This window comes from Heterodontus francisci, chromosome 46 (assembly GCF_036365525.1).
Source record: "Heterodontus francisci isolate sHetFra1 chromosome 46, sHetFra1.hap1, whole genome shotgun sequence".
Taxonomy (NCBI): domain Eukaryota; kingdom Metazoa; phylum Chordata; class Chondrichthyes; order Heterodontiformes; family Heterodontidae; genus Heterodontus; species Heterodontus francisci.
This window is the reverse complement of record NC_090416.1, coordinates 12,085,228-12,102,545: the sequence shown is the minus strand read 5'-3', so window position 1 is coordinate 12,102,545 and position 17,318 is coordinate 12,085,228. Positions and strand designations below refer to the sequence as shown.

Here is a 17,318-nt window from a genome sequence, read left to right as displayed (position 1 = left end):
CTTCCTAAAGTGTGGAGACCAGAACTGGACACAATACTCTAGTTGAGGCCTAACCAGAGCTTTATAAAGGTTCAGCATAATTTCCCTGCTTTTGTACTCAATGCCTCTATTTATGAAGCCCAAGATCCCATATACTTTACTAATCACTCTCTCAATATGTCCTGTCACCTTCAAAGATCGATGCACATGAACCCCCAGGTCCCTCTGCCCCTGTACACTCTTTAGAACTGTGCTGTTAAGTCTATATCGCCTCTCCCCATCCCTTCTGCCAAAATGCATCACCTCCCACTTCTCGAACGAGGAGGAGTCACAGTCTCGGGATGAGGGCTCGGCCATGGCGGACTGAGACGAGGAGAAATATCTTCACTCAGAGGGGTTCTGAGCCTTTGGAATTCTCTACCCCCAAGAGCTGAGGATGCTCCATCGTTGAGTGGATTCAAGACTGAGATCGAGAGATGTTGGGGCACTGAGGGAATCGAGGGATCGGGCGGGAATGGGGAGTTGAGGCAGATCAGCCATGATCTCACTGAATGTTGGTAGGAGTTTCCTATCCGCCCACCATACCCCCTCCCCCGCACCGCTCCTCCCGCACCCCTCCTTCCCCAGAATCATTATCACATTGCTGTTTGTGGGATCTTGCTGTGCTCAAATTGGCTGCCGCGTTTCCGGCATGACTGCCCTTCAAAAAGTGTTTCATTGGCTGTGACGCGCTCTGGGGCGGCCTGAGGATGCGGACGGCGCTAGATAAATGCGAGTCTTTCTCTTCCAGTCGAAACAGCGCTGACCCACAGAAGAGGCAACAGGGCGTCTTATTTGAACCATTTTAATGTATTCCACCGCATTTGCTTGGTCAGAGGAACATGTAAATCAATCAATATTTCTTGGTCAGAGTGCTTGGGAGTTCCCCATCCCCCCAGTTCTCCCACCACCATCAATCCACCCCACCCCGTACATACTGCACTCAGACCAGCCTTCAACCACCAGGAGCACGTCCTCTCACTCAAAACATACCCTGGGGTCTACTTGAGGCCTAGGAGTCAGGATCCCCCAGAACCAGGAGGCTCCAATCCCGCAACGAACACCCCCCCCCCCCCCCACCAACCCCACCCCCCTTACCTCTCACTCCACTCACTGACCCTGATTTGGGGATGGATGGAAACTCCAATGCCCCCTCGTGGCCACCCCCCCTTCCCCCTCCCCACCTCCACATGGCTCCATCGCCCAAAACTAGGCCACAGAGCCGAACCAGGCCTCTGGCTTGAGTCAGCCAGTCGGGGTACATGGGCTGGGCAGGGGACGGGAGGGATTTAGTGGCGGGGTGGGGGGGGGGGGGGGGGGTTGCGCGAGGTATCCCATTCTGCAAAGCGAAATCTTCCACTAAAATGGCAGAGGGGATAGTGGGGGTTTGGGCGGGGGGGGTGTCGACGTCACACAAAGACGTCAAGTCTCCTCGCCCCATGGCGATTTCCAGGCCTCTGCTCCTTCCCCCTCTCTCTCTAGGCGGAGGGCAACCAGGGGCGGGCGCTGGAGTGCTTCCCTGACATCCGGGACGAAACTTTAATTTGGCATGTTGCGATTCCTTTCAAGAAAGGAGTAGGCCCCAGTTGCCCGGGTGAGTGCCGCCTCTCCAATCGCACGCCGATAAATGTAATATATGTTAAACAAAAAAATTGTGAAGGCCTTGGTACATTCCATTCGGGCCTACGCAGACAGCTCCTCGGCCTGCTCTGGGTCCTGCTCCTTCTTCAGCCCAGCCTCCTTGTCTTCGTCTTTGACTGACTTGGCGTCCTCGTGGTGAAACTGGATGAGGCCCACGTACACCAGGGTGCCGAGCAGACCTCCGATCGGAGGCGCGACAATGGGAATCCACCACCATCCGTTGCCGGCCCTGTGGGAATGAGACAATCAGAAACACTCGGCTCGATCGGCACGTTCCCTGCGCTGTGCCGCAAAATCCCGGATCGGAGGCATGTACGTGTGAAAGACGCGGGGGGTGGTGGGGGGGGGTGGAGGGGTCAGTGCGATAGGGCCGCAGTAGCATTGGAGGCCCCTCTTTCCGACCTGTGCTCCTAGTGGGTGGAGTCTCCTGTCACGAACCTAAGATCAGAACTTTATCTTTGGGCCTTTTCTGATCCAGATGGTCGGGGGGTTCAGGTACCACATGAGCCCCACAATCCAGGCCCAACACTGCCAGTACCAGTACTGAGGGGGTGCTGCACTGTCGGAGGTGCCATCTTTCGGGTCGAGCTGTAAAACCAATCCCCCATCAACCAACTGTGAGAAACACAGATTAACCGCTCACTCGTCTCGTGGCTCTTTGTGGGATCTTGCTGTGCGCAAATTGTCCGCCAACACTGCGCCAGTGACTGTCCTTCCAAATTGGCTGTGAGGGGCTGTAGGGGCGTCCTGAGGCCTGGAACCGAGGCGATGCGAATGAGGCCTACGCTGGCAGGCCCTGATTCAGCCAGCCCTCCCTCCTGAAGTAAAAGCCCCTCGGCTTTTTGAAGTTGCACTTGGCGTCGCCTCAGTGCCACGGAGTCTCCAACTCAAGGCCGCAAGGGGGATGTGAAGGGAGGGTGATGTTGAAAGAACCAGCTCACCATGAATAAGAGGTGTTAGGGTTATCAGTGGTGACCCTCTTGTATATGTGCTCTGGGGAGGACGAGACACACCCAGGATCTTCTCTCTGTGACCTCTCTCTCTTCTGCGGTCTGGCCGAAGACGGGTGTTCGGTGGAGGCACGGCAAGGAGGTGGCCATTCATCCTATCGGAGATGCTCTCCCGTTCCATCTGAACTGCAGCTCCCCTCCGTTTACCCAAATGGCAGGTGATTATTTAACAGGAGGGAGGGAAACTGGGCGGGCACTTGAGGGAAATAAACCCGCCGGGCCATGGGAAATAGAGGGGGGGGGGAAGTGGGACTGACTGGATTGCTCCGCGGGGGGAGCCAGAATGGACCCGATGGCCTGTTTCTGTGCTTTTTGTACATGCTATGCAAATTGTATGCTAATTCTCTGAACTTCTCCAATAAATTCTATGTAAATCCAAGTAAATTCCATGGAATTGTATGTGATTTTTATGCATGTATGTAAATTCTATGTACCTTCTATGCAAATTACACATGAACGCTCCAATTATATGCAACTTCTCTGTAATTCTGTGCATTTCCATGTGAATTCTTTTGGAATTCAATGTAATTATGTCAAGTCAATGTAATTCTAGGTACCGTCTATGCAAATGACGTGTGAATTCGCTGCAATTATTTGCAAACTGTATGAGAGTTCTGTATAAGTTGTGTGTGAACTCGATGTAATTATGTAAATGCAATGTAAATTTTATGTAATTCTATGCAAATACTTGGTGACATCTATGTAATTCTATGTAAATCATATGTAAATGTTTATGTAATTCTATGCAAATTTTATGTAATTCTATGCAAATACGTGGTGAAATCTATGTAATTTTATGTAAATCATATGCAAATTTTATGTCCTTTGTACTTACGTGAATACCTCAGTGCCCCACCCAGCAACAAAGGTGAACAGCCGGGGTCCTAGGTCTCTGGCTGGGTTGATGGCATAGCCAGTGTTGGCACCCAACCCAATGCCAATGGCGAAAACTGAAATGGCAACCAGGGGGGGCTGCAGGAAAGCAGGAGCGCCCGCGTTTTTGGCATCACCGATAGCCAGAATACAGATTAGCAAAACAGCGGTGCCTATTACCTGTGGAGGGACACAAGATATCAATAGCTGAACACCCGCTCATCGTTTAGACTGCGGGAGGATGTCCCAGGACTACGATCGGACAGGTTGCTGTTTGCCTCCCGCCTCCTTTGGTGCTCCAGATTCATCCTCCGCTGAGATAGGGAACTCATTAACTGGTGCCAATTCTCAAATGCCAACAAGAACCAACAGTCTGGCATTGGTTCCCAAGCAGATGGCACCTGATGTGGTGTCAACACTGGTTTGAAGCCTCTGGTGTCACAATGCAAATTGAACTCTAATACATAACGAGAGTAGAATCATGGATAGAGCACAGGAGGAGTCCATTCAGCCCATTGTGCCTGTGCTGGCTCTTTGAAAGAGCTCTCCAATTAGTCCCACTCCCCTCCCCCTGCTCTTTCCCCCACATCCCTCCACATTTCTCCCCTTCCAGTATTTATCCAATTGCCCTTTTGAAAGTTACTATTGAATCTGCTTCCACCGCCCTTTCAGGCAGCGCGTTCCAGATCACAACAACTCACTGACTTAAAAAAAATTCTCCTCCTCTCCCCCCTCTGGTTCTTTTACCAATTATCTTCAATCTGTGTCCCTCTGGTTACCGACCCTCCTGCCAGCGGAAACAGTTTCTCCTTATTTACTCCTAAACCCTTCCTGATTTCGAACGCCCCGATTAAATCTCCCCTTAACCTTCTCTGCTCTACGGAGAACAATCCCAGCTTCTCCCAGTCTCTCCACATTAACTGAAGTCCCTCATCCCTGCTCCCATTCCGGTAAATCTCCCTCCGCACCCTCTCCGAGGTCCTGACGTCCTTCCTAAAGTGCGGGGCCTATGTGTGCAACTGTTGCTACTCTATAATTAATCCATCGAAACCTTACAACGTTACCCATTATAAATTGATATGTAAAATAATCATGCTGTAATTATATGCACCTTCTGTATGTAAACAGTGGCTTGTCACGATGTAGTTGCAGGCTCTGGCTGATGGGTGGTGCTGTGGAGAGCCTGCCTGACACTGCTGCCCCCTCTCCCATGTGTATCAAATGCCTCGACAGCTGACAGCGGAATTACTACAGGGGGCTGTTTGCCAGCGTCCAAACAAATGGCCTGAGCTTCAAAGCATGTAAAAACAACCACCCATGACTTCACGCTGTCAGGGTGGGGTGTGGCATTGCCATCGGAACAAGAGGAGGCCATTCAGCCCCTCGGGGTCTGTCCTGCTATCCAATCAGACCATGGCTGAACTGTATCTTAATTCCATCTCCCCGCCTTGACTCCGTAACTGTTAATCCCCTTAACCCAACATAAATCTATCAATCTCAGTTTGCAAATTTCACCCCACCACCCCCCCAAGCCTCGACAGCATTTTCGAGGGGAGAGAGTTCCAGATTTCCCACTCCCCCTTTGTGTGAAGAAGTGCTTCCTGACATCACCCCCTGAACGGCCTGGTTGCAATGTTAAGGTTCTGCCCCCTTGTTCTGGACTCCCCCTCCGCCCCCCACCAGAGGAAATAGTTTCTCTCTATCGACCCGATCAAATGCCTGGAATACAAAGGGGTGGGAAGTGATGCTTCAGTTGTACAGAGTCTCAGTCGGACCCCGTCTGGAGTAACTGGGTTCAGTCCAAGCCCCGCACCTCCGGAAGATATATTGTCCTTGGACGGGGTGCAGAGCAGATTCACCAGAATGACCCCGGGGATAAAAGGGTTACATTACGAGGACAGGTTACACAGACTAGGCTTGTATTCCCCTCGAGTGTAGAAGATTAAGGGGGTGACCTAATCGAGGGGGTTTAAGATGATTAAAGGATTCGATCGGGTCGATAGAGAGAAACTATTTCCTCCAGAGCTGGAATGGTGGTGGGGCTGAAGAGCCACAGGAATAAAGAAAGAACCAAGTTTACCTCCGTGATGAACCCATTACGAACGCTGAGGTTTTCAACAGGGTAGGTGGCGAATAAACCTGCTGTACCTCTTGGGCCACGAACAGTTAAATTCCCTTGAGAAAATTCCTGTATTGCATCTGAATAAAGAGGAGAGACATAATTAGTGAGACGTCAGCAGTGGCTCGGAGGGGCTGCGCCCTCACCTCTGAGGCAAAAGGTTGAACCTCATGATGTCCGACGTCCATTAATAGATCAAGAACCTTGCGCCCACTTCTGGTCCACCAAAACCTTAGCTCCAGTGGTAATATTGCCATCTCCCTGGAATCTCAACACTCCACACCATAATTTCACTCCCTCAGTGAGAGATTCCCCTTCGGGTTTTGTGCCCTAGTCTTGGGGGAGGGACCCGAACCCGCAACCTTCTGATTCCGAGGCGAGAGTGCTGCCCGTTGAGCTAGTGCTACGAAAGACTATGTAAACATGTCACGGTGTAGTTCCGTCCTCCCGCCAGCGGTGGCGCCACAGCGCCTCAGTTTGGCCACTTCCCCACACTAGCGCCGCCACCCCCCCCCCACTCCCCCCGCCACCACCCACCGCGCATTTCCCTATCGCTGTGCCACGTACCGTAATAGAGGCAGAAGGTGGTGGCCGCGGCGGTGAAGGACCCCAGACACTCGGCCAAGGTGTAAAATGGCAGCTTCTTCCACGGGAAGCGGCCGAGCACGCAGAGGCATAGGCTGACGGCAGGGTTCAAGTGAGCGCCTGAAAGGAGACGCACAAGCTGAATGACGGTTCAGTCACGAGGGCACAGTTTTCAAATAATTGGCAAGAGCAGTGAGGGAGAGGAGGAACATTTATTTTAACGCAGTGAGTTGTTGTGATCTGGAACGCGCTGCCTGAAAGGGCGGTGGAAGCAGATTCAATAGTAACTTTCAAAAGGGCAATTGGATAAATACTGGAAGGGGAAAAATTTGCAGGGATATGTGGGGGGGGGGGGGGGGGAAGACAGGAACGGGAGAAGGCCATTCAGCCCCTCGAGCCTGTCCCGCCATTCAATGAGTTCCTGACTGATCCGTGAGCTAACTCCATCTACCCACCTTTGCACCCCCCCCCATATCCCTTTGGTTAACAAAAATCTATCAATCTCAGATTGAATATTAACAATTGATCCAACATCAGTTGTGGGAGAGATTTCCAAACTTCTCCCACCCTTTGTGTGTAGAAGCGTTTCCTAATTTCACTCCTGAAAGGTCTGGCTCTCATTTTTAGTCTCGGCCTCCCAGTTCTAGACTCCCCACAGCTAGGGAAATAGGGTAGATAGAGAGAAACTATCTGTTCCTTGAAATATCTTAAAGTTCAACCAAATCACCCCTTAATCTAAATTACAGGGAACACAACAGTAGTTTGTGTAATCTCTCCTCGTAATCAAACCCTTGGACCCAAGATATCATTCTCAATAATCTACACGGCACTCCCTCCAAGGCCAATACATCCTTCATAAGGTGTGGTGCCCAGAACTGCCCACAGTAACTCCAGGTGTGGTCTAACCAGGGCTTTGTATAGCTGAAGCTTGACTTCTACCCTCTTGTACTCCAGTCCTCCAGATATAAAGGAATAAAAGATGGCACTGTATCGCACTCAGAAAGCCTGAAATTATTATCCCCTCCTCGTCAATGGGAATTCCCTGAGCAGCACTCCCAGATGTGCCAATGTAAACTGAAGGGCACAGAGCAGCATAAACTGCAACTAACACCGTCAGTGATAACAGATAAATGATTACAGGTAAATGATTACAGGTACATTGCATCATTCATAGATTAGATTCCAGTCTGTAACTCACTCCCGGGTATCTGTTATTCTATATAGAAACCACCCGAACCCCTTGATTAGATTCCAGTCTGTAACTCACTCCCGGGTATCTGTTATTCTATATCTAAACCATCCCGAACCCCTCGATTAGATTCCAGCCTGTAACTCACTCCCGGGTATCTGTTATTCTATATAGAAACCACCCGAACCCCTCGATTAGATTCCAGTCTGTAACTCACTCCCGGGTATCTGTTATTCTATATATAAACCACCCGAACCCCTCGATTAGATTCCAGTCTGTAACTCACTCCCGGGTATCTGTTATTCTATATAGAAACCACCCGAACCCCTCGATTAGATTCCAGTCTGTAACTCACTCCCGGGTATCTGTTATTCTATACATAAACCCCCCTGAACCCCTCGATTAGATTCCAGTCTGTAACTCACTCCCGGGTATCTGTTATTCTATATATAAACCCCCCGAACCCCTCGATTAGATTCCAGTCTGTAACTCACTCCCGGGTATCTGTTATTCTATATATAAACCACCCGAACCCCTCGATTAGATTCCAGTCTGTAACTCACTCCCAGGTATCTGTTATTCTATATAGAAACCACCCGAACCCCTCGATTAGATTCCAGTCTGTAACTCACTCCCGGGTATCTGTTATTCTATATAGAAACCAGCCCGAACCCCTCGATTAGATTCCAGTCTGTAACTCACTCCCGGGTATCTGTTATTCTATATATAAACCACCCGAACCCCTCGATTAGATTCCAGTCTGTATCTCACTCCCGGGTATCTGTTATTCTATATATAAACCACCCGAACCCCTCGATTAGATTCCAGTCTGTATCTCACTCCTGGGTATCTGTTATTCTATATAGAAACCAGCCCGAACCCCTCGATTAGATTCCAGCCTGTAACTCACTCCCGGGTATCTGTTATTCTATATATAAACCACCCGAACCCCTCGATTAGATTCCAGCCTGTAACTCACTCCCGGGTATCTGTTATTCTATATAGAAACCCCCCGAACCCCTCGATTAGATTCCAGACTGTAACTCACTCCCGGGTATCTGTTATTCTATATATAAACCCCCCGAACTCCTCGATTAGATTCCAGTCTGTAACTCACTCCCGGGTATCTGTTATTCTATATATAAACCACCCGAACCCCTCGATTAGATTCCAGTCTGTAACTCACTCCCGGGTATCTGTTATTCTATATATAAACCCCCCTGAACCCCTCGATTAGATTCCAGTCTGTAACTCACTCCCGGGTATCTGTTATTCTATATATAAACCCCCCCGAACCCCTCGATTAGATTCCAGTCTGTAACTCACTCCCGGGTATCTGTTATTCTATATATAAACCACCCGAACCCCTCGATTAGATTCCAGCCTGTAACTCACTCCCGGGTATCTGTTATTCTATATATAAACCACCCGAACCCCTCGATTAGATTCCAGTCTGTAACTCACTCCCGGGTATCTGTTATTCTATATATAAACCACCCGAACCCCTCGATTAGATTCCAGTCTGTAACTCAATCCCGGGTATCTGTTATTCTATATATAAACCACCCGAACCCCTCGATTAGATTCCAGTCTGTAACTCACTCCCGGGTATCTGTTATTCTATATATAAACCACGCAAACCCCACGATTCTTGGATGGGATGTTGCCCATCCCTAACTGCCCTTGATAAGTGAGTGACTCGCTCGGCCATTCCAGAGGGCAGTTAAGAGTCGACCACATTGCAGTTGGTCTGGAGTCACATGTCGGCCAGACCGGGGCAAGGACGGCAGATTTCCTTCCTTAAAGGACTTCAGTAGGTTTTTGCGACAATAGTTTATCGACAATTAAACCCATACCCTCAAGGTATGAGGCTGGGTCTCTGGGTTACTTGTTCAGTGACATGAACACTACACCACCAATGCTGCTGCCTTTGTCACGCACCAATAATGCTTTGGTCACATGATGTCATGGTGTACCTGAGACGCCAATGGATACATAAACGCCAAACAAGACGCCGATGGCATAGCCTGCGTTAATGGACAAGTACGTTCCTTTCTGGTCGAAGTTTGTCACCACTTGTGCCACGGCAGCCGAACCGAACAACTAGGGAGAGAAGATTGTCAACAACAAACAGTTAGAATGCGAAGCTGTGATTCGAGCGAGAGGACGGAATTTGTTGAGAGTTTGAGCTTGTCCAATGGACCGACCTTCAAACATCCTGGAACTACTTAGACGAGTCCAATAGCAATAATACTTGCATTTGAGTGGGAACTGATAAGATTAGCCAAATCACTAATCACTCCCGCTTACTGACAATAGAAGTGTTTGATGGGGGACAGTGCAGAGAGAGCTTTACTCTGTATCTAACCCCCGTTTTTTTTTTTTTTCTTTCTTTTAAATATTTTTCACATCGAGGGGGCCTTTATTCCTCAGGCCCCCTTTATATACACACTTATATTTTTAAAATAACTTTATTAAAACCAGATAAATAAACATAAAACTCAAATTAAAATGCCATTCTCGGCGTCGACGATGCACTCCAGTCCCTGCGGTGCCCACCGGTCGCGGAAGGCCTCAAGCGTACCGGCGGACACCGCATGCTCCTTCTCCAGGGACACCCGGGCGCCAACGTAACCGTGGAAGAGGGGCAGGCAATCGGGGAGGACGGACCCCCCGACGGCCCGCAACCTGGACCTGTGAATTGCCACCTTGGCCAGGCCCAGGAGCAGACCGACGAGGAGATCCTCCTCCCGGCCCAAGCCCCTCCGCATCGGGTGCCCAAAGATCAGGAGCGTGGGACTGAAGTGCAGCCAGAATTTGAGGAGCAGCCCCTTCAGATACTCAAAGAGGGGCTGCAACCTCGCACACTCCGTATAAACATGGAACACGGACTCGTCCAGGCCGCAGAAAGTACAGGAGGCCTGGGAGTCCGTGAACCTACTTAAAAGTCTATTGCACGGGACTGCTCTGTGCAGCACCCTCCACCCCAGGTCCCCGATGTAAAGGGGGAAGACTCCCGCGTAGAGAGACTTCCATCGGGGTTTCCCCTCGCCGCCAGATGGCAACGCGGACTGCCAGGGCATGTCCGGCCGGCTGACGAGGGCGAGGAAGTGGAGAGTGTGCAGGAGCAGCCCGTACAGGAAACCCCTCCGCGTCGATTGGAATGGCACGGAGGGCATTTCCGAGAGGCGGCTCGGGTTGTGCGGGACCGGCTCCCGAGGAGCGTTTCGGGGCCTGGGTCCGATGAGCAGTTCCGGCCGAGCTGACCCCCGCACTCCCGAGCCCCCTCGCCACCCGCAGTGAGGGGCGTCCCGGGGGTTTCGGCTACACCTCCGCCCGCCGGACCATCCCCGGAGTCGGCTGCCCGGACAGCCGAGGCGCTCTGCTCCGCCGGCGGGGGAGCGCCCTGACTGGAGGCGACCATGTTCCAGACTCGGAATAGATCCCGGTAAAAGACAGGCAACTCCCACAGAGAGGCGCGGCCAACGGTCTCCACCGGGAGCTGCCTGTCGTCTTGAAGGCAGTGACACTGGCGGAAAAAATACGTCGCCAGCGCACACCATCTGGGAGGACGCTCGACGTACAGGTATTTCTGCAGGGTCCGAAGGCGGAGAGTCGCAGCCTGGGTGCGGACGCACACCAGCGACTGACCGCCCTCCTCAATTGGGAGACTCAGGACCGCGGCAGAGACCCAGTGTTTCCTCTTGCCCCAGCAGAAATCGACGAGTTTCTTCTGGATCTTGGTGGCAAATACAGGGGGCGGGGCCAAAGTGACCAACCGGTACCACAGCATGGAGGCCACCAGTTGGTTTATGACCAACGCTTACAGACATGGCACCGCAGCCCATCCAAGGTCCAGAAGACGCGGTAGGCCGTCCCCTGGAACTCGACATTAAAGTGGCCCTCTGTAACCTCCTCCCGCTCCAGCTGCATGAATAACTGGCAGCGGAAGGAGTACACATGTCGGAGGCTGTTCTCCCGAAGACCGAGCGGGACTGGGGTGAGCCCCGTCTTTACCTCCCCCAGATGGTGCAGGTGGGGAAGGAGGAGCTCACCAGGAATGAAGGGCGGGACATTGGAAAGAATGAGCCTTTGCGCAGTGGCCTCCAGGGGGTCCACTGGCAGAAAGGTCCCGCCCACGGTGAGCCCCTTGCTCAGAGCCAGGGACACCGCCCGCTCGGTCCTCAGGAATAACACTGCCTTCCCATACATTTTAGAGGCTGCAACAATGGCCGAAGGGCCGACAACCTCGGCCATTGCTTTCACGCATGCCTCTATAGTCATGTTCGGGTGGACGTAGCTCTTGACTCCATGCTTCGATGTTAATAAAGCAAACGGTGACGGGGCAACAGGTGCAGCTGCAGCAGCCGCAGCAGCATATGTACGGGAAGGCCCCGCCACCGGCGAAGAGGGGCTTGCCATGGGGTCGCAGAGCTGCGCCCACCCCCAAGAAACAAAGCACACAACAGTTTTCTTTAACACAAACAATATGATGGGGGAGGTGGGGATGGGAGTAGAGGAGGATAGGGTTGAAAAGGACAAGGAGAGGAGAGGAGAGGATAGGTGGCCGAGTGATGGAAGAGAGAGAACAGCTGCGAGGATGTTACAGTTCACTTGGTGGTTGGAGCACCTTCCTGCAGAGTCTACAGTTCAATCTTCCAGTTAGGGGAGGGTTCTTCGCCCGGATCGGCTCAAGCCGCCCGGTTCTCTCCCTTTTCTGTTGTTGTATAAAGATAGCCTTCAGCCGGGCAGCTCCAGCCGTCCCGAGCCACACAGTTGGGGGTGGGGAGGGAGCCCCTTATGTGCAGAATGGCAGATAAACACAAGAGCAAATACAAGGGCTCCCTATAGAATTTGGCAGCCCCACCCCTGGATCTTCCGATGCCTCCTCCCTCCCCCAACAGTCCAAACAACCAACAGTTCTCTGGTGCTCCAACACCCACCTCTCCAAAATGACTTGCAGGTCTTCTTAACCCTTGAAAAAGTGCAACAGTTCCTCAGTAAATGCAGCTGTCTCCATGCAACAGTCACCTCTTTGCAGTTATTCCACTCTCCTCTCCCCAGTTGCTGCAACACAGGTGCAGCTGCTCCCCCTGATTGCTGGCAGGAAGTGCTCCAAATTGACCAGCCAATCCCAGTGCTGAACCTGTCCTGGGAGTGTTTGATGGGGGACAGTGTCGAGGGAGCTTTACTCTGTATCTAACCCCCGTGCTGTACCTGTCCTGGGAGTGTTTGATGGGGGACAGTGTAGAGGGAGCTTTACTCTGTATCTAACCCCCGTGCTGTACCTGTCCTGGGAGTGTTTGATGGGGGACAGTGTAGAGGGAGCTTTACTCTGTATCTAACCCCCGTGCTGTACCTGTCCTGGGAGTGTTTGATGGGGACAGTGTAGAGGGAGCTTTACTCTGTATCTAACCCCCGTGCTGTACCTGTCCTGGGAGTGTTTGATGGGGGACAGTGTAGAGGGAGCTTTACTCTGTATCTAACCCCCGTGCTGTACCTGTCCTGGGAGTGTTTGATGGGGGACAGTGTAGAGGGAGCTTTACTCTGTATCTAACCCCCGTGCTGTACCTGTCCTGGGAGTGTTTGATGGGGACAGTGTAGAGGGAGCTTTACTCTGTATCTAACCCCCGTGCTGCACCCGTCCTGGGAGTGTTTGATGGGGACAGTGTAGAGGGAGCTTTACTCTGTATCTAACCCCCGTGCTGTACCTGTCCTGGGAGTGTTTGATGGGGACAGTGTAGAGGGAGCTTTACTCTGTATCTAACCCCCGTGCTGCACCCGTCCTGGGAGTGTTTGATGGGGGACAGTGTAGAGGGAGCTTTACTCTGTATCTAACCCCCGTGCTGCACCCGTCCTGGGAGTGTTTGATGGGGGACAGTGTAGAGGGAGCTTTACTCTGTATCTAACCCCCGTGCTGTACCTGTCCTGGGGAGTGTTTGATGGGGACAGTGTAGAGGGAGCTTTACTCTGTATCTAACCCCCGTGCTGCACCCGTCCTGGGAGTGTTTGATGGGGGACAGTGTAGAGGGAGCTTTACTCTGTATCTAACCCCCGTGCTGCACCCGTCCTGGGAGTGTTCAACACAAGGTGCAGAATGAGTAAGTGAATAAATACATTAAAATGAACTCGGAAAGGGGGAATGAAATGATGGAGGGGTCCAGGGAGATAGATCGAGATGGAACGAGGAGGAAACGAGTTTGGTTGGGTACTTACAATTAGCATGTATTCACCAAGGAACTCTGCCATACATTCCCGCACCAGCTGATTCTTAATCCGCAGTTTTTGCCGGAATTGCTTCACGCCACTGGACGCTTTGTTGATCGCGCGCCCGAATGGGATCAAGGGTCGATCTCCCGTTGCTACGGTCACCTTCAGCCATAAGAGTGTAGCGGTGATGAGGTTGTGTTCAAAAGAAAAGGTGGCGACAACACATTGGGCTTGAAGTTAATAAAAAGGAGAACATTGCAAGCCCGCGCGATAAGCATTGCCAAAGGGATTGGTTCCCTGCTACCAACACTGACCCATGACCCGACCTCTGACCCTCTGATCACTTCGGCCTGGGGCTATGATCCCACAGGCCGCCCACAGTGGCTGTTCGCCTCACCTAAAACTCTGCTGCCTGGGTCCTATCCCACAGCAATTCCCCATCCCGCCCTTTCATTCCCGCCATTGACTCCCGATGACAATCCTCCGATTGAAAATTCTCACCCGCGGTTTCATGGCCTCTCTCCCCCCCCGCCTCCCCATCTCTGTAACCTCCTTCGGCCCTTACACCTCTCTGAGATCTCTGCCCTCCTCCGATTCCGGCCCTTTGTCCATCCCGATTCCCGTCGCTTCGCCATTGAGGGCCGCGCCTTCAGCTGCCTCGGGGCCCTAAGCTCTGGAATTCCCTCCCTAAACCTCTCCCCCACTCTCTCTCTCTCTCTCTCTCTCCCCCCCTTCAAGGGTGCACCTCTCTGACCCAGCTTTCCTATTCTACCTCTCCCCTCCCCACCGCCCCTCCTCGGCACCCCCCCCCCCCTGCTCACTGTCTCTCGCCTCAGCGCCCGTTTCGCCACACGGGCCTCCGCAGAGCTCCACCCGGAGACGCGTCCGGACGCCAAAGCGGGGGCTCAGCAAATATAGTCGGGGTCCACTGGACGGAGAAGCCCGAACGGGAACCTGGGCCTCAGCTCTGCGCCTCCCTCGCCCAGGCCCGCTGGCGGCCAACAGGCCTCAAATCCGCACGGGGTGGGGGGCCTGCGGGAGCTAAACTGAAAACGCCGCATCTGCAGTGGCCTCTCCCCCCACCCCTGGGCTTCTGCCGTGACTCCCGTGACTCACTGAGAGCACCGTCGGGTGATACCTGCTCGTAAAACACAGTTCCCAGTGGTGTCTCACGGCAACCTAACGTTGGCCTTTACGATTCCCAATACCCTACCCCCGAACTGAGTAATTCTGAGTTCTGCCTCGCCCCTTTCCCCACCCCTCGCCCACTACATATTCACACATCGCCAAACCCGGTTCATAATTCATCCCTTCTTACCTGTGCCATTTCTGTCTTTAAACTATCTCTGAAAAGCTACCCTTGACCCTAAACTGATTTGACGCGAGGCCAACTCCTGTCTTCACCGATCATTAACTCCTTGCCTATCGGCCGTGTTTTCTCCCACAGGGGTGACACGGATAATATTCCCCCTTGCAATTTCCAAGAGGTTCACGACAAGGGTGGCGATGTCTGTGCGCGGGCGGGCGGGCCGGGCGGGCGTTGGTGATGGCATTTGAGGGTGGGGGGGAGGAGGGGAGTAGGTGAGGCAGGGGGGATGAGGTGGAGACACTCTTTCTGGATTGGCTGCCGGACCCGGCCGCCAGCCACCTCCCGGCCAATGGCAGCCGCCGCTCTCAGGCCCGGCCCCGAGGCCGGCCGTGCTGATTGGCTGAGCCCGGGTGGGTGCATTCCAGGGCGGAACGTTGGGAAGGCCCCGCCTCCTTTTCGAACAATTGTTTGAAACCCAATGTTCCGCACAGCCGTTAACTGCCAACGACTGCCCAGCTGGAACTCCTATCCGATTGATTCCCTGCGACCTTTCACCCCCTCCCCCCCCGCCCCCGCTGCCAAACCCGTTGGCATTTTCGGCTAACTTTTGGAATTTGCCAAACCCCCCACCCCCGCCTCTCTGCCCCTCCCCCGCAGAGGGCTGCGGACACTCGGTTGTTGAGTACGTGCGAGGCTGAGATCGATGGGGTTGTCTATTTCTCGAGGCCTGAAGGGAAATCAGGGGATCGGCCACGGTAAGGCAGATCAGCCACCATCTTACTGCAGGGCGGAGCCGGCTCGAGGGGCTGAATGGCCTACTCCTGCTCCCGTTTCTTTCCGTCGATCGCTCGGCGCCGACTTTATGCTCCCCTTTATTTTCCCCCGACGGAGTCCGTCTTGGCTCATTGTTTAGGCACCACCCCCCCCACCCCCCCGCCTGATCCTCGGGGGTGGAGATCCCAAGGCCACTATTTCGAAAAAGAGCGGGGGGGAAGTTCTCCCCAATATCGTGGCCAATGTGTATCCCTTCACCAACATCACTGAAACGGGTTATAGAATCATTCAGCGCAGAAGGAGTCCATTCGGCCCATCGTGTCTGTGCCAGCTCTTTGAAAGAGCTATCCAATTAGTCCCACTCCCCTCCCCCTGCTCTTTCCCTCCATATCCCTGAAAATTTCTCCCCTTCCAGTATTTATCCAATTCCCCTTTTGAAAGTTACTATTGAATCTGCTTCCACCGCCCTTTCAGGCAGCGCGTTCCAGATCACAACAACTCACTGCGTTAAAAATAAATTCTCCTCCTCTCCCCCCTCTGGTTCTTTTACCAATTATCTTCAATCTGTGTCCCTCTGGTTACCGACCCTCCTGCCACTGGAAACAATTTCTCCTTATTCACTCCATCAAAAACCCTTCCTGATTTTGAACGCCCCGATTAAATCTCCCCCTTAACCTTCTCTGCTCTAAGGAGAACAATCCCAGCGTCTCCCAGTATCAGTACCTCACACGATATGATCAAACAGCTTTCGTGTTACATGCTATTTGCTGCACAGAAACAGGCCACTCGGCCCATCTTGCTTATGGCTGCATTTACGCTCCATACGAGCCTCCAACCATGAACTAAAAGGATGGTCCTTGTACGCCCACCTGCGAGACATCCCATCCGAAAGACGGCACCTCTGACAGTGCAGCACTCTCTCAGTACTGACCCTGGATTATCGGCTCAAATCCTTGGAGGGAGCCTTGAACCCAGGACCGTTCTGTGTGAGAGAGAGGGGGGGTGCTACCCACTGAGTCATGCCCCAGTGGATTAGGGTTAATGTTCTGGGGTTAGGATACAGGTTCAAAGTTCAGGGGCGTTTTTATTTCTAAATATCATTCTTGGGATGTGGGCCTTGCTGGCAAAGCTGGCATTTAGTGTAAGTCCCTGGTTGCCCCTTGAGAAGGTGATGGTGGGCCACCCTCTTGGACCATCGCAGGCCTGTGTGGCACGCTTCGTGGCGGGATTGACACGACCGAGCGGGGCCTGCTTCAGGAGTCCGTTGAGAGTCAAGCACGTTTATCTTGGGGACTGGAGCCACGTCTAAGCCCCGGGCGGTCTCCGTCCCCTAAAGGGGGGCACGGAGGGCTCTTAGGACGAGCTGTCGGCTCCGCGGTCACTTCTACCGAGACTACTTGTGCTCGTGTCGACGACAATCTCGGAGCCGAGTACAAATCCTCCCACCGCCGTCGCGGGTTTTTTTTTTGGAACCCCTGCTCCGCGGGAGTTACGAGTGGGGGGGGCGGGGGGGGGGGGGGGGTGACGTAACCGCGACACGGGCTGCGCCGAGCCTTTCCGCGTGGGGCGGGTCTCATCCCGTCGCGCAAA

At 52.9% G+C, this 17,318-nt stretch overlaps 1 protein-coding gene across 1 annotated transcript; it reads right to left on the bottom strand.

The window, feature by feature from the left end:
- Positions 1–1,428: 1,428 nt before the first annotated feature.
- LOC137356865 (aquaporin-9-like) lies at positions 1,429–15,198 on the bottom strand. The gene is made up of 9 exons (XM_068022703.1): positions 15,068–15,198; positions 14,467–14,573; positions 13,648–13,875; positions 12,066–12,232; positions 9,412–9,538; positions 6,229–6,366; positions 5,623–5,741; positions 3,505–3,722; positions 1,429–1,888 (listed from the first exon to the last, which is right to left on the bottom strand). The coding sequence occupies exons 1-9, from the start codon at positions 15,196–15,198 to the stop codon at positions 1,702–1,704; spliced, it is 1,422 nt and encodes a 473-aa protein (XP_067878804.1). The 3' UTR covers positions 1,429–1,701.
- Positions 15,199–17,318: the final 2,120 nt, after the last annotated feature.

Coding starts and splice junctions, on each gene's coding strand:
- LOC137356865 (XM_068022703.1), bottom strand. CDS start 15,198: ATGCCATCACCAACGCCCGCCCGGCCCGCCCGCCCGCGCACAGACATC. Junction 13,876..14,466: donor GGGCGCTGAGGCGAGAGACA/GTGAGCAGGGGG, acceptor ATTAACTTCAAG/CCCAATGTGTTGTCGCCACC. Junction 6,367..9,411: donor TGTATCCATTGGCGTCTCAG/GTACACCATGAC, acceptor GTCTCCTTTCAG/GCGCTCACTTGAACCCTGCC.